At 46.0% G+C, this 22,019-nt stretch overlaps 1 protein-coding gene across 1 annotated transcript in view; it reads left to right on the forward strand.

Annotated features, from left to right (window-relative positions):
• The window catches only part of LOC124760964 (cadherin-89D), a 192,138-nt gene that overhangs the window by 129,895 nt on the left and 40,224 nt on the right, over positions 1 to 22,019 (forward strand). The window contains exons 15-19 of the mRNA XM_047249109.1: positions 4,024 to 4,413; positions 9,298 to 9,522; positions 9,580 to 9,708; positions 13,893 to 14,226; positions 21,626 to 21,762. Coding sequence (XP_047105065.1) covers positions 4,024 to 4,413; positions 9,298 to 9,522; positions 9,580 to 9,708; positions 13,893 to 14,226; positions 21,626 to 21,762 — 1,215 coding nt within the window. The remainder of the gene's footprint in view (positions 1 to 4,023; positions 4,414 to 9,297; positions 9,523 to 9,579; positions 9,709 to 13,892; positions 14,227 to 21,625; positions 21,763 to 22,019) is intronic.

The following is a 22,019-nucleotide window of genomic DNA, read 5'->3' on the forward strand; positions in this document are numbered from 1 at the left end:
CCGACAAGTCGAGATGCCCAAAGAAAAAGCGCTCCGCCACAGCAGGTAGACAGGTTTATTCGCCATCGCGCCATGTTGACGTCCGAGCAGAGAGAGGTCTTTTACTCGCCATCGGCACATATAGGAAAGCAGATCGCATATAGTGGGATGTTCCAAACCTATCAATCACGTTGAAGAACGTTTCCGGTATAGACGAACATCTTTCGTCTGCCTGAGTGATCAGAAGTGAAACTTGTTATCTCGTAGGAGAGACAAGTTACACCACTATATGAGCCCACGTCCAGAACTGATTGTAACTTTCATTGTCACTGATGTTCACTTTTGTCAGAGAGTCTTGCACAGGATGTGTAGAAACAACACCACAGGAGAATAGAGTAACTGGGGATTATCACTTGCCGTGTCATAAGAGACATGCATCACATCCTTTGAAATTAAGGATGACGAGAATGAAATCAGTGAACGTGTAAAGATGAAAAAGCCGGTCAAACGTATTGAACCTGCAGTGCATTGAATATCTCTATACAGTTAAAAATGTAATTTCCAATGTCAATGACATTCACCAACCTTCCTATCAAGTCTTCGAATGAAGCCCTAGTGTAACGATTAAATTCACAATATCCAGAGATTTATGGCTCTATGACATTTTCATTTATTTGGAGAGTTGCATATGAGGCCTGAAGATGGCATAACGTAATGTTGAAGCTGATAGCCTTCACAACAAAATAAAATAATATGGTAAGTTAAATGGTTGTTGGTGAATTTTATTGACATTGACAACAGAGATTAAAATGTATGCCAGGTCGAGAACAGAACTCGTACTTCCCGCTTTTCGCCAGGTGTTTTTCCAAATCGTTGTCTGTAATATTTGCGGTTAATTGGCGCGGTGCAGACTGTAATGTTGTGCAGTATTACTTAAATCCTACTACTGTAGAGCCTATTGCGTTGTGTTCAGGCGATAAGGCCGAATGGAAAAGTAGTGAATGAATGTTCCCAGTATGTAGCAGGGTAATTGTGATTGTATTAGCAACCGTGAGAAGTGTTGCGTCATGGTTTGAAGCTGTGGATTATATTCCTGGCATCGCTTAGAAATTACGTACTTGCTACTCGAAAGTAGTTCTGCACTTTGCTATAACAGATTGATAGGGCCAAACTATCGTGATTTTCTGCGAGAGGGTCTCAGCTATAGAAAACGCAACGTGGACTATCACAACTTTGACGACGTTTGCCTAGTAATGCATGTCTCCCAGGAACATCCATGTGCCAGTTGTTGAGCGATATGAAAAAAACCTAAATTAGTTACAAACTACGGCGTGCCAAAACATGTAAACGTCACTACAGATATTTGGATTTAGGTTATGTCACGTTCGATGTACTGCCATCATTGGCGATGATGTGGCAGACGAAAGCGAAGTTCTGAACCGTTAAGTGTAGGAACATCGATGCTGTCGATGACCTTCTGAATGGCTGTTTTCAGTTCAGCATCGATTTTGGTGTTATTGCCGCACACCTTGTCTTTAATATATCCCCAGAAAAAGCAGTCGCACGGGTTCAGATCCGGAGACTGTGGCGGTCAATCGAGGCCCATATCAATGGCCTCTGGGTACCCCAGAGCCAGAATGCGGTTCCCAAAGTACACTCTCCCGCTTCGATGGAGTCGAGCTCAGTCTTGCAAGAACCACATCTTGTCGAAATCAGGATCACTTTGGATAATGGAGATGAAACCATCTTTCGAAACCTTCAGGTATCGTTCGGTAGTCACCGCCCATCGAGGAATATCGACCCGATTATTCAGTGACTGGACACTGCATATCACTCTATCACCTGTTGAGGGTGAAGAGACTTCTCTATCGCGAAATGCGGATTCTCAGTCCCCCAAATGCGTCAATTTTGCTTACTGACGAACCCATCCAAATTAAAGTGGGCTTCGTCGCTAAGTCAAATCACACTCACTTCAAAATGTTGTTGTGTGTGAAATCTTATGGGACTTAACTGCTAAGGTCATCAGTCCCTAAGCTTACACACTACTTAACCTAAATTAACCTAAGGACAAACACACATACCCATGCCCGAGGGAGGACTCGAACCGCCGCCGGGATCAGCCGCACTGTCCATGACTGCAGCGCCTAAGACCGCTCGGCTAATCCTGCGCGGCTCAAAATGTTGTTCGTCAATTCTGTGGATAGTAGTGTTGGCGAAATACAACCGCTGTTCCATGGGCCTGGGGCTAATGGCTGATGGTTTTGAATTTTGTGTGGGAAGGGATGCAGGTCTTCAACAACAATTTGTCGCACTGTGTCCCGCTTGATTCCCACCTGTTGTGCAGCTCGTCTAATGGATTTCCAGGGGCATTTTGGACGGCCAACACTGGCAACACTGTCATCACGAATACTACCCGTCCTCTCAAACTTGCGAATCAAATTCTTGATTGTTAGCACACTTGGACCGGTTGTCTTCACCTTGAACTCGGTCGTAAACTTTCGTTGAGCCGCAGTCGGGCTGTTATTGCTCGCATAGTAGGCCTTGACAAGCACTATATGCCCAGTCTCGCCGTACCGTGACATTTTCACGTGCAAATTGCCGTCAACAACAAGGCATGTGCACATGCGCATAATAATTGCCGTCATGTCCCGTGGCCAGCCGTGCAGTTTGAACGTCCTAACACAAACCGTTCAGAAATTACGAAGATTTTATTTCACATAGTTCTATAACTGTCACCCTGTGTGTTGCTACAAGAAGCCACACTTTCACGTCCATTGAGATTTTGTACGTCTAACTCATCGTCACAGTCTGTCAGGAAGTTTCCTTTTTTGTGTACGGTCAGTTTCATAGTGAAAGACTCAACTCCGAAAGATAGAAATGTTTGCCCTTTACATCCCTCCCTTCTTACAAGGGAACCTCCCCGTCGCACCCCCCTCAGATTTAGTTATAAGTTGGCACAGTGGATAGGCCTTGAAAAACTGAACACAGATCAATCGAGAAAACAGGAAGAAGTTGCGTGGAACGATGAAAAAAATAAGCAAAATATACAAACTGAGTAGTCCATGCGCAAGATAGGCAACATCAAGGATAGTGTGAGCTCAGGAGCGCCGTGGTCCCGTGGCAGCGTGAGCAGCTGCGGAACGAGAGATCCTTGGTTCAAGTCTTCCCTCGAGTGAAAAGTTTACTTTCATTGTTTTCGAAAAGTTATGATCTGTCCGTTCGTTCATTGACGTCTCTGTTCACTGTAATAAGTTTAGTGTCTGTGTTTTGCGACCGCACCGCAAAACCGTGCGATTAGCAGACGAAAGGAACCGAAAACATTTGATTGCAAAGTCATAGGTCAGACGATTCCTCCACAGGAAAACACGTCTGATATACTCTACACGATACTGGTGACGGCATGTGCGTCACATGACAGGAATATGTTGTCGACCCACCTAACTTGTACACTTGGCGAATGGGTAAAAAGACTCTTCTACCTTGCCCGATTTAGGTTTTCTTGTCGATGTGATAATCAGTCCCAAAAAAGTGATGAAAACATTAGAGTTTGTCACATAAACTGCAACAAATGAATGCAACAGTTTCACAGTCGCACAGTTTTCCCTGTGCTCTGTCAAAACATATGTTTTTAACGTTTTCAAATTTTTCCGTGTGTAGACCGTCAGTTACCTCACATCGGACGGACAGATAATAATTGTCTGAAAATATTAAACTTTTCACTGGAGGGAAGACTTGAACCGAGGACCTCTGGTTCCGCAGCTGCTTACGCTAACCAGGGGACTACAGCGCTGCTGAGCTCACAACACCTGATGTTGCCTATCTTGCGCATGGACTTCTCAGTTTGCATATTTTGCTTAGTTTTTTCATAGTTTCACACAACTTCTTCCTGTTTTCCGATTGATCTGTGTTCAGTTTTTCAAGGCCTATCCACTGTGCCAAATTATAACTAAATCTGAGGGGGGTGCAATGGGGAGGTTCCCTTGTTAGGAACTCCACAGTCTTTTCCGAATGATGTGGGACGAGTGTGCGCGTGCGCTGCTGCAGGTGGTGGCTACGGACGGGCCTGGGCTGTCGGACACGCTGGAGCTGCGCATCCGCGTGGCGGACGTGAACGACCACGCGCCGGAGTTCGAGCGGCCGTGGTACCGGTTCGAGGTGGCCGAGTGGAACTCGTCTGCGGAGCGCGAGGTGGGGCGGGTGCGCGCGCGCGACCTGGACCACGGCGACAACGCGCGCCTCGCCTACCACCTGCTGCCGGCCGGCGGGCAGGACGCGCAGGAGCTGGCGCTGCCCTTCCGGCTGGGCGCCGACGACGGCGTGCTCACCGCGACGCGGCCGCTGGACCGCGAGCAGCGCGAGGTGTACGCCTTCAAGGTGCGCGCCGTCGACCAGGCGCCGCCGGCGCTCCGCCGATCCGCCACCGTCGACGTCCAGGTCAGTGCAACCAGCTGCCAGCAGATTACGCAACAAATTAGGCGTAGTCAGGGTTGGAGCAGTGCAATAACCAGTGTGTGGTAGCCTGGTCGCCATTTCCGTGTGGCGCATTTTGTGACAGACGACAGAAATGTGGAAGGGAAAATGGAAAGAGAAAACGGGAGGGCTAAAGAGGAAGGGGAAAAGAAGATAGCAAAACAAGTGGATAGAACTAAAACAGGAAGGGCTGATTAACTGATGGGGGTATTCGAACTGGACTGTTTCCAGCAACAGTTCCGCAAGTACTATCTCTCCTTGGTGAGGACACACTTCTTTTAGAGTACTGTATGGCGACACTGTCCTTATGTCAAGTGAGTCAAAGCAACAGCAGTGCTTTTGTGCGTTTGTTGTTTAGTTGGTTGCGCCTTTACATTGATCGACACTGAAAATGGTACTTTTCCAAATCTCACTCTACGAAGGTGAGTCAAATGAAAACCTTAAATATTTTTTTAAATATAATTTATTGTGCAGAAGTGGTACAAAGCTGTATCACTTTTCAACATAATCTCCCCCACGCTCAATGCAAATCCTCCAGCGCCTATAAAGTGCATAAATTCCTTTAGAAAAAAATTATTTTCGTAGTCCGCGCAACCACTCATGCACCGCGTGGCGTACCGCTTCATCAGAACGGAACTTATTTCCTCCCATTGCGTCTTTGAGTGGTCCAAACATATGGAAATCACTTGGGGCAAGGTCTGGTGAGTATGGTGGATGAGGAAGACACTCAAAATGCAGCCCTGTGATTGTTGCAACTGTTGTACGGGCAGTGTGAGGCCTTGCATTGTCATGTTTCAAAAGGACACCTGCTGACAGCAATCCACGTCGCTTTGATTTGATTGCAGGCCGCAGATGATTTTTTAGGAGATCTGTGTATGATGTACTGGTGACAGTGGTCCCTCTAGGCTTGTAGTGCTCCAAAATGACGCCTTTTTCGTCCCAAAAGAGAGTCAGCATAACCCTCCCTGCTGATGGTTCTGTTCGAAACTCCTTTGGTTTTGGTGATGAAGAATGGCACCAGTCCTTGCTCGCTCTCTTCATTTCCGGTTGGTGGAAGTGAACCCATGTTTCGTCCCCAGTAACGATTGTCGCAAGGAAGCCACCACCTTCTCGTTCAAAGCGCCGAAGAAATACTTCACAAGTGTTGTGTACATAGTTCCGCGTAGTCAGCGCGTACACAACTTTCCCAATAGAGCGCGGCCCGCTAAGCACAACAGCGCAGGCGCAGCGTTCGTCCGTCTCCGCACTACGAGATGGCACTGTCAGAGACGGACCAAATTCTGCTTCCGCCGATCCGCGTATTGATATGAAACGCAGCCAATGCGATTGCTGCTAACGTAGAACCTTTTCTCCTCGCGGATCACACTCGCGCAGTGATACCTGAACGCGCGAGGTATTATAACGAGTGTACAGACCTCCGATTAGTCAGTCTGCATCAGTCTGCATTAGTCTGTAGCAGTCTGCATTAGTCTGCATTAGTCTGCAGTTGTCTGTACCAGTCTATAGTCAAGTTTCAGTCTGCGCCTAATATGATTATCATATTCCTGTACATAGCCATAAAGATAAATGAATAGACACTTCGTCAAGTATCAGAGATATTTCAGAATAAGATTAACGTACCAAGACCAATTGTCAATTTTGAACAGCATGCAGAATCAAGTTAAGTAATTTCTATGATTTTTATTATTTTAATAAATGTGTGTGAATATTAATCAAGTTCTGTTTAAAGTTGGTCACCATCAATCTGCTACTCTGAGCGTGCATGTGGCATTTCTATCGTCTGACCTAACGGCAGAAGATAAACACGCCACGATAAGACCTAAGACCACGAGACATATTACTGACACTCGCCTACTTCATTAGAGCGGCAAGTCAAATAATCTGATGGTGTGTGTACCGAAGGTCTTACAGTACGGACACCACAACAAGCATCAACACGTCGTTCTCTCATTTCAGGAGTCAGCTGCCGTGGCACCCATCTTGCAAACACTTTGTGAAACTGGAGCACACAAATCACAATGTGGTGTGCTAACCCATGACTAATCTGTAAACATGCTGCAATGTCATTCAGTGTCACTCGGCGGTTTTCCTTCAGTATGGCTTCAACTGCTGCCATGTTCTGTGAAGTCACAACTCGTTGTGCCTGGCCTGGACGGGGAGCATCTTCCACTGAAGTCACACCATTTGCAAACTTCCTACTCCATTCGTAGACTTGATGCTGTGACAAACATGCATCACCACACTGAACCTTCATTCGTCGATGAATTTCAATAGGTTTAACACCTTCAATACGCAAAAACCGAATAACACAACGCTGTTCTTCCCTGGTGCAAGTCGCAAGTGGGGCGGCCATCTTTATATTGATACTGCGACGGTACGTGTGCATCTGCACTATGTTACCACCTACAGGTCATTCTGCAAGCTGTTTGTAGCACGCTTACCAACTTACAGGATAACGGCGCGAAATTTTGATTTGTTATTACAAATTTAAGGTTTTCATTTGACTCACCCTCGTATACTTTGAACTCTATCAAACGAAAAGAATAACCGAAAAATCAGGAGGAAAAAAAGAGGTTACGTCGAGAGGGAATGGTTTCCCGGGCGTCAATTATTCTATTTCCGCCACTGAATTAGAGTATTGGCTTTGTGAAAGAGAAACTTTTCTCCATAATACATAAACGTACGTTCCATACTAAAAAGTTCTGCCTACAACGAGATGTATACATCGATAGCCTGTCTATAAAATATGTTGCCCACGGAAGAAACATCGTTTGAAGTTAATTCCACCGGTAAGTAGGCCAGTACAGTGGGGAAAATTATGGCCAAGGCCAACTGGCTAACCTTAGCGCGGACATTACTCAGCTGAGACCAACGAATCATGAAACAATTCCTCTCCAAATTTCGCACAAGTAAAATAAGGAATGCCAAAAAAGGAAAAAAAAAAACGTTAGCACGAAATGGAACTGCAGACACATATAATAAACACTAAGCACTGCGATACTGCGATTCGATGATGAATACCAAATACATAAAATGGTGGAATTAAGGCTGTGAGGACGGGGCGTGAGTCGTGCTTGGGTAGCTCAGTTGGTAGAGCACTTGCCCGCGAAAGGCAAAGGTCCCGAGTTCGGGGCTCGGTCCGGCACACAGTTTTAATCTGCCAGAAAGTTTCGTATCAGTGCACACTCCGCTGTAGAGTGAAAATTTCATTCTAGTACCAAATACATAGTTGGTTCCTATGAAATAATTCTCCACACACGGCCTTACCATTAACCTGTTAAAATGCTGTTAGACTTCGAATAATAACAATACAATTCTCTTACGATAGCTTTCAGTTTGATTTCAATCGTCCGTTTGTGAACTCCCACTTTGTTGTGTCAGCTTCTAAATTTGCCATTGTATCACATTCATTCACGCTCTACTTATGATCATGGCAACTAGAGCTCCTGATCAACACTCTTTGGTGAGTCAGCACTAACATTGTAGCTTCCCTGTAGAATCACTGGTCACTGAATGGCTTCTAGCCATCTTCACTGTATGGGCCACATTTGCAGCAACCAGAATTACTGCTGGTAGTGTGTTCCCCAAAAAAACGACGTACACTGGTACACACTCTATCACTATCCCCTCTTATGTTACCTTGCCTGAATTTTATTATTAGGTCACACAGCACATTAAATACCAGTGTTTTTCGAATGTGTGTATAGACAATCACAGACACATATATTCACTTATTCCACCTTTCCTGTTCGTCACAAGAGCACGACTCATTCTCAGAACGAGAAATCAGACTATATAGAACCAAGATACAAGTATTTTATTGTTCACGTACACTACCTAAATAGTTAATCTGATACAAGCCCACTGAAATGGCCTTCCTTGACTAGGTTTCCAGACAAAAAAACTTATCGCTTCCCTGTATCCCATTTTCTGTTTCAGTCCCTTCCATTAATGTGTACTTTGACTCCATTTACAGACTGTTCTAGTCTCCTGCATCTGAAATTTGTTTCTTTTACTCTCAGATATACAGGATGGTCCATTGATAGCGACTGGGCCAAATATCTCACGAAATAAGCGTCAAACGAAAAAACTACAAAGAACGAGACTTGTCTAGCTTGAAGGGGGAAACCAGATGGCGCTATGGTTGGCCCGCTAGATGGCGCTGCCATAGGTCAAACGGATACCAACTGCATTTTTTTAAAATGGGAACCACCGTTTTCATTACATATTCGTGTAGTACGTAAAGAAATATTAACAGAAAGTGTTTCTTCATATTGATGCAAGTGAACTTATCAAGATTACATACACAAAACGTATCCGCAAGTCCAGCGGCAAACATTCAGCGGTTCCTGAGTGTTGTATGTTAAGTGTTACAAGGTAATGAACCCGTAGTCTATGTCTGTATCGAATAGAGTCTTCTGAAGTAAGAACTTCGCCGTAAATTGTAAAAGAAAATCACATTACAGGGCATTTATTATAAGGCTGATAGCCAATAATGCGAGTCTGTATTGCACTTACTAGCCCTGCTGTGCCGTTATTCTCCGTCCGATACAGCCAGAGCGTTAGCTAGGGAAACAAATTGAACTATTCTGCAATATACAATTGAACACGAAGAATATCGAAACGTCCAGCAAACTATAGAGATCATCATCGGCGAAGTTTTCATTAGGGTTCCGGCTCACCTGAATTCATACTGGCGTCATGATGCGAAAGACCCCATCTATCTGGCCGCTAGCACTGTTACGTAGACTTGGAATAGTGGCGAGTTGTTTACTTCAAGGCTCAGCACACAGCTGGGAGAATTTTCAGGAAACAGGGTCACAGAGCTTTTCCGTACCGGTGCCGCAGGTGGTGGTGCTGGACGTGAACGACAACGCCCCGGCATTCGAGAGCTTCTCGGCTATCGAGACGGACGCGTCGGGGCGGCCGGTGCCCGTGTACCGCGCCTCGGTGCCCGAGTCGGCGGCCGCGGGGCAGGAGGTGCTGCGGCTGGCCGCCAGGGACCCGGACGCGGGCCGCAACGCGCTGCTGCTCTTCTCGCTGCTGGACGCCGCCCCCACGCCGCCTCCCGGCGCGCGCCGCCGCCCGCTGCTGCCGCCGCCACCGCCACCGCCCCTCGCCGTGGACCCGCGCTCCGGCGTCGTCACGCTGTCCGGGGGCGGCGCCGCGCTGGACGCCGAGCGAGCGCCCCTCATCAGCGCCAGGGTAGTCGCTGCCGACCTGGGCTCGCCCAGCCTCAGCGCCACTGCCCTCATACAGGTAGGCCGGAACGCCGTCGTATTTTCAGAAGGTGGTGACCCTCAGCTCGTATATAAAGAACGTCACGATTTACAGCAAGGGCTGCTGACAAAATTTCTTTACTGAACAACCAGTTTCGGTCCACAAACCATCATCAGATTCATAAAAGAATTCATATTATGTGGCCTAGTATATTGTTGTAAATGCTTTTATGAACAGGATGATGGTGTTTGGACTGAACCTACTTGTTCAACAGAGAAATTTTACCAGTAAAATCTTGGCGGTGAATCATGACCTTCTTCAAACCAAAATCGATCTAACAATTGGACAGTCCCTGCTTGATATGTGGTTCATTTCACAGAACCATTCTAATTCGTTTCAGTCTTCAAATACAGGTGACGGCAATCGTCTGTGAGTCTTTATTGGTCGTCTGCTTCCTTCACAATCCATACTGGTTATAAAATGGATGGATGTATGTACATATGCATGAACGTGCGTATGTGGGTTCCACATCTCCATCTACGCCACTGGACCAATTTCAGCCACTCTTGGCACACATATCACTTACTGTCTGGAAAGAATCACAGTGGGGTAAATGGAATTGAGAATTTGGCGCCATTGGCCGGGAGACCCATTATGGCCGCCTTGGTGAAGGTCTTATTACATTCGACGCCACATTGGGCGACCTGCGCGCCGAATCGTGATGAAATGATGATGAAAACAACACAACACTCAGTCCCTGAGCGGAGAAAATCATCGACCCAGCGGGAATCGAACCCGGGCCAGTAGGACGGCAATCCATCACGCTGACCGCTCAGCTATCGGAGCGGACACTGTGGGGTAAGAACCATCGACCCATCAATGGAGTGTCAGTGCGGGTCTGAAACAGTATAGTCCACGACGCGAGAAAACACGTACTTTAGTCATCCAGCGTTTGAGAATGAGAAGAATTGGAGACTTACAACAAACTTTACACATAATTTCAAATCTTTACGAAGCTTCTTCTCGATGACGACTTCCACAAAATGAAAGGAAAAAAGTTTCTCGCTCACTAAATTTCCGATGTTCACCCTGTAAAAAACCACTTGAAGCATAACGTTTTCATTTAATACTTCTTTGCGACAAACTGTTCAAATGGTTCAAATGGCTCTGAGCACTATGGGACTTAACATCTGAGGTCATCAGTCCCCTAGAACTTAGAACTACTTAAACCTAACTAACCTAAGGACATCACACACATCCATGCCCGAGGCACGGATCTGTGTGTTTCGAACCTGCGACCGTAGCGGTCGTGTGGTTCCAGACTGTAGCGCCTAGAACCGCTCGGCCCCACCGGCCGGCGCTACAATCTGTATTCGCGACGCATTTTGCAGCCACTATTCACGTGTACCACTGAATGTAACTAGAAAATTATATCATTCTGCTGCACATAGTACAGAACATACGTCTCCGTGAACATTGAGCTGCGTGAAAATGAAACTGCAGGGCGAAATTCACTAGACCTGCTGGTGAAATATCTGTACAATACGCGTTAAATACGTTAAATAAGTTTGAAAGCATGTTTGAAATGTACGTATTCTGGCAGAGCCATGGCCAGAAAGCTCACCCTAAACACAATGGAATGATTTAAAGCAAATTTGGTGTATATATTAGTTACAATCTGGAAATAAATACTGCAGGAGTAGCAGCCTCCTGTTGGGGGAGAGTTTGATAACGTGGAAGAGGACGAAGAGATGGAGAGGTAGCGAGGGGGAAAGAAGAGATAGGCAGAGATAACAGGAGGATAAGGATAGAGACAGTGGAAGGGGAAATGGTCATAGAGAGGAGGAGACGGACTAGAAGAAGATTGGAATAAGTACATACCCGGATAGTGCCGAATACCCAACTATTAATATAAAAATGTTCAAATGTGTGTGAAATCTTATGGGACTTAACTGCTAAGGTCATCAGTCCCTAAGCTTACACACTACTTAAGCTAAATTATCCTAAGGACAAACACACACACCCACGCCCGAGGTAGGACTCGAACCTCCGCCGGGACCAGCCGCACAGTCCATGACTGTAGCGCCTGAGACCGCTCGGCTAATCCCGCGCGGCTATTAATATAATAATTATCTACGTTATTCTCTTCTGCATTTTCTTCAACTCTACTTCTCAACATCTTCCCAAATTACTATTAAAAAGCAATATCGTCACCCTTTATAAAACGATGTATGCAGTGCTGTTCTGAGAAAAAGCCTTCTTTTAGGTGGTACCATTCAGTATGTCACTGGTGGTTCATCATTACTGATTTAGTTCTGATTGTCTGTACTGCTGGAACATAAATGTTATCGAACTTTGTGGATAGTCGTTGTAGATCGCTGACGAGGATATCGATCACGGTATCGTTACATATTTTCACCTGCAGCCTCTGTATCTTTTGTTGCGTTGTCACTAATGCGTCCACTCGCATTTTCCATTGTCGTGATGTGGCTTCTCTAAATAGCTCAATGGATAATTCCAACAGAGCGAACCGTCAGACGCTTTAACCTCACTTCCGCGGTGTGACGGTCTCGATTTGGTTCACAATACATAGCTATAGGTGAGTGAAGCTACACTATGTGGTCAGAAGTATCCGGAAACATGGCTGAAAATGACCTACAACGTCGTGGCGCCCTCCATTGGTAATGCTGGAATTCAATATGGTGTTGGCCCACCCTTAGGCTTGACGACAGCTTCCACTCTCGCATGCATATGTTCATTCAGGTACTGGAACATTTCTTGGGGAAAGGTAGTCCATTCTTCACGGAGTGCTGCACTGAGGAAAGGTATTGATGTCGTTCGGTGAGGCCTAGCACGAAGTCGGCGTCCCAAAACATCTCAAAGGTGTTCTGTAGGATTCAGGTCAGGGATGTTATTGTTGGTAACGACTCTACCACAGGACGTGCATTATGAACAGGTGCTCGATCTTGTTGAAAGATGCTATCGCCATCCCCGAACTACTCTTAAACAGTAGGAAGCAAGAAGGTTCTTAAAACTTCAGTGTAGGTCTGTGCTGTGATAGTGCAAGCCACCTGCATGAAAAACACGGCCACACCATAACACCACTGCCTCCGAATTTTACTGTTGGCGCTCCACACGCTGGCAGCTGACGTTCACCGGGAATTCGCCATACCCACACCCTGCCATCGGATCGCCACATTGTGTACCGTGATTCGTCACTTCACGCAACTTTTTTCCACTGTTCAATCGTCCAATGTCTACTCCCCTTACACCAAGCGAGGCGTCGTTTGGCATTTACCGGCGTGATGTGTGGCTTATGAGCAGCCGCTCGACCATGAAATCCAAGTTTTCTCACCTCCCGCCTGTCATAGTACTTGAAGTGGATCGTGATGCCGTTTGGAATTCCTGTGTGATGGTCTGGATAGATGTCTGCCAATTACACATTACGACCCTCTTCAACTGTCGGCGGTCTCTGTCAGTCAACAGGCGGGGAAGGCCTGTACGCTTTTGTGCTGTACGTGTCTCTTCACGTTTCCACTTCACTATCACATCGGAAACAGTGGATCTATGGATGTTTAGGAGTGTGGAAATCTCGCGTAGAGGCGTATGACACAAGCGACACCCAATCACCTGACCATTTTCGAAGGCTGTGAGTTCCGCTTAGCGCCCCATTTTGCTCACTCACGGTGTCTAATGACTACTGAGATCGCCGATATGGAGTACCTGGCAGTAGGTGGCGGCACAATGCACCTAATATGAAAAACGTATGTTTTTTGGGGGTGTCCGGATACTTTTCATCACATAGTGTACTTCCATGTCTGTCCACTGTGTCTCTAAGCCTATGTAAGTCCGTAGGATTTCGTGGCCGTTGTTGCAAAATTTAAAATCTTGTGGGTTGCTAGGTCACGTCATATTTCCTTCTAAAATAATCGACGTTTCGACCCCTCCGCTTGGACCTTCTTCAGACGTTTCGGTGTCCACTACTATTAGAACAGTATTCTAGCATTAGTGGTCACCGAAACATCTGAAGAAGATCGCAGCGGAGGGGTCGAATCGTGGATTAGTTTAGAAGGAAATATGACGCGGCCTAACAACCCAGAAGATTTTAACTTTAATGCATGCTGGAAAACAAGAGATCCCAAAGACTCATTTTGAACTTGAAACAGACTCAGTGAGGACGTCAGCGTTAACGTTGTAGACGTGTGAGTTGGTGTGTGCGACAGGTGGAGGTGCAGCCGGAGCCGGAAGGTTCGTCGGCGCGGCAGGCGGTGTTCTCGCCTCGGTACCTGGAGGTGTCGGTGGAGGAGAACTGCGAGACGCCGGTGGTGGTAGCGGCGCTGAACGTGTCTGCGCCGTACCGCGGCCTGCCGCTCAACCTGAGCGTGGCGCCGTCGCGGCACGCCCCCTGGTTCGCCATCGGCCGCGACAACAGCTCGCTGCTGCTGGTGGCCAGCCCGGACCGCGAGGCCACGCCGCGCCTCGAGGCCACAGTCCGCGCCACCTACAGCCGCCGCGGCCGCCTCGTGCTGCTCTACCCGCCAGACCTCGGAGACCTGGGTGAGCCCTCCTCCCCCTTCTAGAACACGTGTCGTCCAACTTCTTTGCTCAGCAGCCCCAATAGTGACGTTTTTCCTCTGACATGTTACACTACTAACCATTAAAATTACTACACCAAGAAGAAATACAGATAACCGGGTATTCATTGGACAAATATATTATACTAGAACTCCCATGTGATTACATTTTCACGCAATTTGAGTGCATAGATCCTGAGAAATCAGTACCTAGAACCACCACCTCTAGCCGTAATAACGGCCTTGATACGCCTGGGAATTGAGTCAAACAGAGTTTGGATGGCGTGTACAAGTACAGCTGCCCACGCAGCTTCAACACGATACCGCAGTTCATCAAGAGTAGTGACTGGCGTATTGTGACGGGCCAGTTGCTCGGCCACCATTGACCAGACGTTTTCAGTTGGTGAGAGATCTGGAGAATGTGCTGGCCAGGGCAGCAGTCGAACATTTTCTATATCCAGAAGGGCCCGTACAGGACCTGCAACATGCAGTCGTGCTTTATCCTCCTGAAATGTAGGGTTTCGCAGGGATCGAATGAAGGGTAGGGCCACGGGTCGTAACACATTTGAAATGTAACGTCTACTGTTCAGAGCGCCGTCAATGCGAACAAGAGGTGACCGAGACGTGTAACCAATGGCACCCCATACTATCACGCTGGGTGATACGCCAGTATGGCGATGACGAATACACGGTTTCAATGTGCGTTCACTGCAATACCGCCAAACACGGATGCGACCATTATGATGCTGTAAACAGAACCTGGATTCGTCCGAAAAAATGAGGTTTTGCCATTCGTGCAATCAGGTTCATCGTTGAGTACACCATCGCAGGCGCTCCTGTCTGTGATGCAGCGTCGAGGGTAACCGCAGCCACGGTCACCGTGCTGATAGTCAATGCTGCTGCAAACGTCGTCGAACTGTTCGTCCAGATGGTTGTTGTCTTGCAAACGTCCACATCTGTTGACTCAGGCATCGAGACGTGGCTGCACGATCCGTTACAGCCATGCGGATTAGATGCCTGTCAACTCGACTGCTAATGATACGAGGCCGTTGGGATCCAGCGCGGCGTTCCGTATTACCCTCCTGAACCCAGCGATTCCATATTCTGCTAACAGTCATTGGATCTCGACCGACGCGAGCAGCAATGTCGCGGTACGATAAACCGCAATCGCTACAGGCTACAATCCGACCTTTATCAAAGTCGGAAACGTGATGGTACGCATTTCTCCTCCTTACACGAGGCATCACAACAACATTTTACCAGGAAACGCCGGTCAACTGCTGTTTGTGTATGAGAAATCGGTTGGAAACTTTCCTCATATCAGCACGTTGTAGGTGTCGCCACAGGCGCCAACCTTGTGTGAATGCTCTGAAAAGCTAATCACTTGCATATCACAGCATCTTCTTCCTGTAGGTTAAATTTCGCTTCTGGAGCACGCCATCTTCGTGGTGTAGCAATTTTAATGGCCAGTAGTGTATTAATTGTTAACACACAAATTCGTATGTTACGAGTCCGCAACAGACTAGCTATAGTAATGGCGCCGTGAGGTGTCCGCCGGTCCCCAAGTACACACTGTTAAAAGCCAGCATCACTGGGAATACTTCGTGTGGAGTGCTCTGTTCGCTGCTACACTCAGCGCATTCACGGATCCGTCATACTTCCGTTTGAAATTCACCATAGCAGCTGACTCGCGTACGTCACTGGTTATCAGTACTATAAGACAAGGAATGAAACATCCCCGTTCTCACATCCCGCAATGGCCACGCCAGTTATGCTTCTGCCCCCAATGTAAAGCGGCCAACTTTACTTAACTCACCACCGAACCCACAAGCGTCAATAAAAATGAAACACATCGTAAAACATTACTGTTTGCGTAAGCACTTTTTGTTCGTTACTGAGCAGTAAGACAATACGTTTAAGAAGCTCCTCTTAACCCTTTCACACAATTTGGCTCTAGGTTTATTTTCATTTCGTGGCACAGTTGCTACATCTCTAGCTACGTCTCCAGCAGATGCTGCCACATAGCGGCTGCAGCTTGAACTGCTTCACTTGTTTCAAATCTTAGCAGTAAGACGAGCAATAACGTAGAAGGGATAGATAACACTCCATCAGAATTTCTAAAATCATGGGGAGAAGAGGCAACAAAACGACCATTCACGTTAGTGTGTATAATTTATGAGTCTGGCGACAAGCCATCTGACTTTCGGTAAAGCATCATCCACGCAATTCCGAAGACGGCAAGAGCTCACAAGTGCGAGAGTTATCGCACAATCAGCTTAACAGCTCATGCATCCAAGTTGTTTACAACAATTATATACAGAAGAATGGAAAAGAAAATTGAGGATGTGTTAAATGACGATCACTTTCGCCTTAGGAAAGGAAAGGTAAAGGCTACAGGAAGGCAATTCTGATGTTGCGGTTGATAATGGTAGGACGACTAAAGAAAAATCAAGACACGTTCATATGATTCGTCGACCTGGAAAAAGCGTTCGACAGTGTAAAATGGTGCAAAGTGTTCGAAATTCTGACTGAAATAGGGGTAAGCTATAGGGGGAGACGGGTAATATACAATATGTACAAGAGCCAAGAGGGAATAATAAGACTGGATGACCAAGAACGAAGTGCTCGTATTAAAAGGGGTGTAAGACAAGGATGCAGCCTTTCGCCCCTTCTGTTCAATCTGTACATCGAGGAAGTAGTGATGGAAATAAAAGAAAGATTCAGGAGTGGAATTAAAATTCGAGGTGAAAGGATATCAGTCATACCATTCGCTGATGACATTGCTGTCTTGAGTGAAAGCGGAGAAGAATTACATGATGTACTGAATGGAATGAACAGTGTAATGAGTATAGAGTATGGACTGAGAGAAAAACGAAGAAAGACGAAGGTAATGAGAGTAGAAATGAGAACAGCGATAAACTTAACATCGGATTGATGGTCACGAAGTAGATTAGGTTAAGGAATTCTGCTACCTAGGCAGTAAAATAACCGATGACGGACGGAGCAAGGAGGACATCAAAAGCAGACTAGCAATGGCAAGTCTACTAATATCAAATATCGGCCTTAATTTTAGGAAGAAATTTCTGAGAATGTACGTCTGGAGTACAGCGTTGTGTGGTAGTGAAACATGAACTGTGGGAAAACCGGAACAGAAGAGAATCGAAGCATTTGAGATGTGGTGCTACAGACGAATATTGAAAATTAGATGGATTGATAAGGTAAGGAATGAGGAGGTTCTACGCAGAATCGTAGGAGGAAAGGTATATGTGGAAAACACTGATAAGGAGAAGGGACAGGATGATAGGACATCTGTTAAGACATGAGGTGTTGGGTTGGCAGAAGAGCCAAAACCGTGTTACTAGAGGAGGCCGAAATGCACGCATTTTAGCTCACGCAGGCTGGCGTGAGGAGTGAAGAACTATAGTGACGTGAGGTCTGGAACATGACAAGGAATTAGAATTCAGAAAGCGGACGTAAGTAGTTTGATACTTAACTTTAATCCATTAATGATGATCGTCGCTCTTGGCGGTACATTAGTCACAATATTATCTGTTCAGAAGACATAGTAACTGAATATGGCACCTTGCTAGGTCATAGCAAATGACGTAGCTGAAGGCTATGCTAAACTGTCGTCTCTGCAAATGAGAGCGTCTGTAGTCAGGAACCATCTCTAGCAAAGTCGGCTGCACAACTGGGGCGAGTGCTAGTGAGTCTCTCTAGACTAGACCTGCCGTGTGTCGGCGCTCGGTCTGCAATCACTGATAGTGGCGTCACGCGGGTCCGACGTATACTAACGGACCGCGGCCGATTTAAAGGCTACCACCCAGCAAGTGTGGTGTCTGGCGGTGACACCACATGAGGGAATGACTTCCATGGTACTAGAGGGAGCTGTAGAGGGCAAAAACTGTAGATGAAGGCAGAGATTGGAATACATCCAGCGGATAATTGAGGACGTAGGTTGCAAGTGCTATTCTGAGGTGAAGAGATTAGCACAGGAGAGGAATTCGTGGTGGGCCGCGTCAAACAAATCAGAAAATTGATGAAAAAAAAAACACACAAAGGAACAAGACGAGCAGACGTAGGAACTATTTTTGTAAGCTGTGCACGATTGAATTTGTCTCAAAGGACGCTTGTTTTGCACATGGATTAGTACAGAAAACTGCCATGTTCCAGTTTGTACTCCATGTGTTGCGATAATAATTACATTTATTTATTTATTTTCGCGGTTATTGTTGTGGTTCCTTTAGAAACCACTGTGGCTCTATGGGCAACATGACTATCTGTGACAGGTTTTTGCATTTCCAGTTTCACACGATGCACTCTTGGAGAACAAAGCTAGAGGACATTCTGGTGTTCCTTTTTGGAAGGATTTATTCTGATGACGGCTCACAGATTGACAGTAGCAGTAAAAGTGGAGACGATGAGGTAGCTGAAGGCAGTGATCTCGATTTGAGGATAGTATGCTATAGCAAAATGTTTTGCAGACTAATCAGAAAGATCTGGACTTCCAAGTACATCATAAGAACCATTAGCAAAAAATGTATAGCTGTAGTTGAAACTGAAAAACATACAACAAAGGAAAGCATCTACCAACAAATGGCACCTTAAGGCATTGTGTACACCATAGCGCAGAGAACGAACCTCACACAATCAGATGGAAATAGGCTCTCTGTCAAGTAGCCCTATGCCTGTCTGCAGAAAGGAAATACATTTTGCTTTACCACAAAAAGTAACGACGTTTCATGCGTAGTGGCTCCATTTCAGATCAGCCCGTATGTATTTAACAATGCACATCTTGTAATCGAATTAAAAAAGCAAGACAAAAATTAAAAAAAATCCTAATTTTTAATATTTCGAGTGTCAAAGTCTTAACGTTAGTTGGCGTTTTTGTATTCGGCTGTCAGCTGCTACGTGCACACAGTTACATAGTGTGGTTAAGAACCGCACCGCCGGCCGCGGTGGTCTAGCGGTTCTAGGCGCTCAGTCCGGAACCGCGCGACTGCTACGGTCGCAGGTTCGAATCCCGCCTCGGGCATGGATGTGTGTGATGTCCTTAGGTTAGGTTTAAGTAGTTCTAAGTTCTAGGGGACTGATGACCACAGATGTCAAGTCCCATAGTGCTCAGAGCCATTTTTTTGAACCGCACCGCAGTTTGACGACCGCTGCTGAAGTGTTTGCAGATCCACACTGAGCAGTGCGTCCGCGTGGCGCTAGCGCGTGAGCGGCTCTCGTTCCCCTCACTTCGCTTTTCAGGCGACTCGGGTTCACTCGGCCGACAGTTCACTCTCTCGTCTTCGCGCGGACGAACACGTGGCCGTACCACGCTACGCTGCGGCTCGCAGTACTCAGTAAAGGAACCGCATCACGCCTGCGTACTCGGCACCCTCCCACCCTGTGACCAAGTGGATACAGCCGAGTGACAGCCGTGCGGCTACACGTGTTGAGCGTGTGGCTTTGTCACGGGGCGAGGTAGCATAGGTCGCGTCTGGCAAGTTCCATCAAGCTAACGAAGTTTATTCACCCTCTTTCTCGTGCAACCAAGTTGAGTGAAGACTAAGCGGATGGGCCGCGGGCTTGGAGCCTTCTAGTTTACATCTAGCCTGGCGATGCTCCTGTTTTCAACTGTTCTAGGCTGGCACATTCTCCTTTTGCTGCCATGATGCCAAGCAGAGGCGAGAGCTGGCGCACTCTTGTTGATCTCCTTTGAAATACTATCAGCTATCGTTGCTACAGTCTTGTGTTTCTGTTGTTTTAGGCCCTGAAGACACGTTCGCCACATGGTACGATGTTCCCATAAAAACGTTTATCTCAATTGTTCTCTGACTCCATTATCCTAATGTAGGAGTTAGCTCGCACGACATATGTTTAAAAATTCCTAGACGCAGGTATACACGAAAATAAGGAAAAACTAAATGGGAGAAAAATCAGATACGTCGGGTTCATTAACAGTTGCTTTAATAGCCTCACTCGATCTTAGATGTAAACAGCATCGATGAATGGTGTAATCATTTTTCAACTATCTTTGATTATGTCCAGAGATGATGTTATCGTAGACCTGGCAATGTAACTTGTAACTGGTATTCAGGCGTTTGTAATGGCTTATCACGTACAAGAGTTTGCCCTTTACGCACTGCAGGTAAAAGAGCGTCAGCATAGTAAGCCTTGAACTGTTGTTGTTGTGGTCTTCAGTCCTGAGACTGGTTTGATGCAGCTCTCCATGCTACTCTATCCTGTGCAAGCTTCTTCATCTCCTAGTACCTACTGCAACCTACATCCTTCTGAATCTGTTTAGTGTATTCATCTCTCGGTCTCCCTCTACGATTTTTACCCTCCACGCTGCCCTCCAATACTAAATTGGTGATCCCTTCATGCCTCAGAACATGTCCTACCAACCGATCCCTTCTTCTAGTCAAGTTGTGCCACAAACTTCTCTTCTCCCCAATCCTATTCAATACCTCCTCATTAGTTACGTGATCTACCCACCTTATCTTCAGCATTCTTCTGTAGCACCACATTTCGAAAGCTTCTACTCTCTTTTTGTCCAAACTAGTTATCGTCCATGTTTCACTTCCATACATGGCTACACTCCATACAAATACTTTCAGAAACGACTTCCTTACACTTAAATCTATACTCGATGTTAACAAATTTCTCTTCTTCAGAAACGATTTCCTTGCCATTGCCAGACTACATTTTATATTCTCTCTATTTCGACCATCATCAGTTATTTTACTCCCTAAATAGCAAAACTTCTTTACTACTTTAAGTGTCTCATTTCCTAATCCAATTCCCTCAGCATCACCCTATTTAATTTGACTACATTCCATTATCCTCGTTTGGTTTTGTTGATGTTCATCTTCTATCCTCCTTCCAAGCCTTGAACTATTGCAGGTTATTATTATAAATTTCTTGCAGATCCATGGACCGATCACGCGGCAGTGTAAATGGGCTTTGATTTTGTTTTCTTTTGGTGTACATATATACAAAATTCAAGACGTTATTCATAACTTAGTTATTCTATAATGTGGCTATTTGAAATGCACAAACAAACAAAACCAATAACCGAAATTAAGAACTAGCTACAATCAAAAAGAAAATAAACTGCCATTCACGTAAACGATCAGACAAATCCATAAACAGTGCCTGAGACTACTAATCAAACTTCAGTATATAAAAAAATGGTTGTCTGTTACATGTTTCGTAATTATTAATCCTATGATACAATCATAAAAATCTGTTTCATCTTTTACAAAAACTTTAATGCAACGTGTAACGAATTATCACAATAGCAAACTGCGTAGTTCAAGATCTTTGGATGAACATGTTCTAGTAACAACTCCTGGTCAGCGTTAATTGAGAAGAAGACTAATTGTGTGCTGCAGGTCACGACGAGGCCCGCGTGGTGGTGCTGGTTCGCGACGTGAATGACAACTCGCCCCGCTTCCTGGGCAGCGGGAGACCTCTGGTGACGGCCATCCCAACCTCCACCACCTACGGCCACCACATACTCACTGTCAAGGTACTGTGGGCGGGGCGAGGGGCGACAACTGACAGATCATATCATTCTGTCGTCTGGTGCACATTGTTTACATGCGTTAAGTTCTATTACATTTCTTGACACTCAGAAAGCCTTCAACAATGCAACATGAAATAGGATGTCAAAATTCTGAGATTACTTGCTTTACAATCTACACGATCCATAGAAACTCTGCAGAATAATTCAAGCCGAAAACTGAGAAAGTAAATGTCGTGTTAAATAAATTCAAATATAAATTT

This window comes from Schistocerca piceifrons, chromosome 1 (assembly GCF_021461385.2).
Source record: "Schistocerca piceifrons isolate TAMUIC-IGC-003096 chromosome 1, iqSchPice1.1, whole genome shotgun sequence".
Taxonomy (NCBI): Eukaryota; Metazoa; Arthropoda; class Insecta; order Orthoptera; family Acrididae; genus Schistocerca; species Schistocerca piceifrons.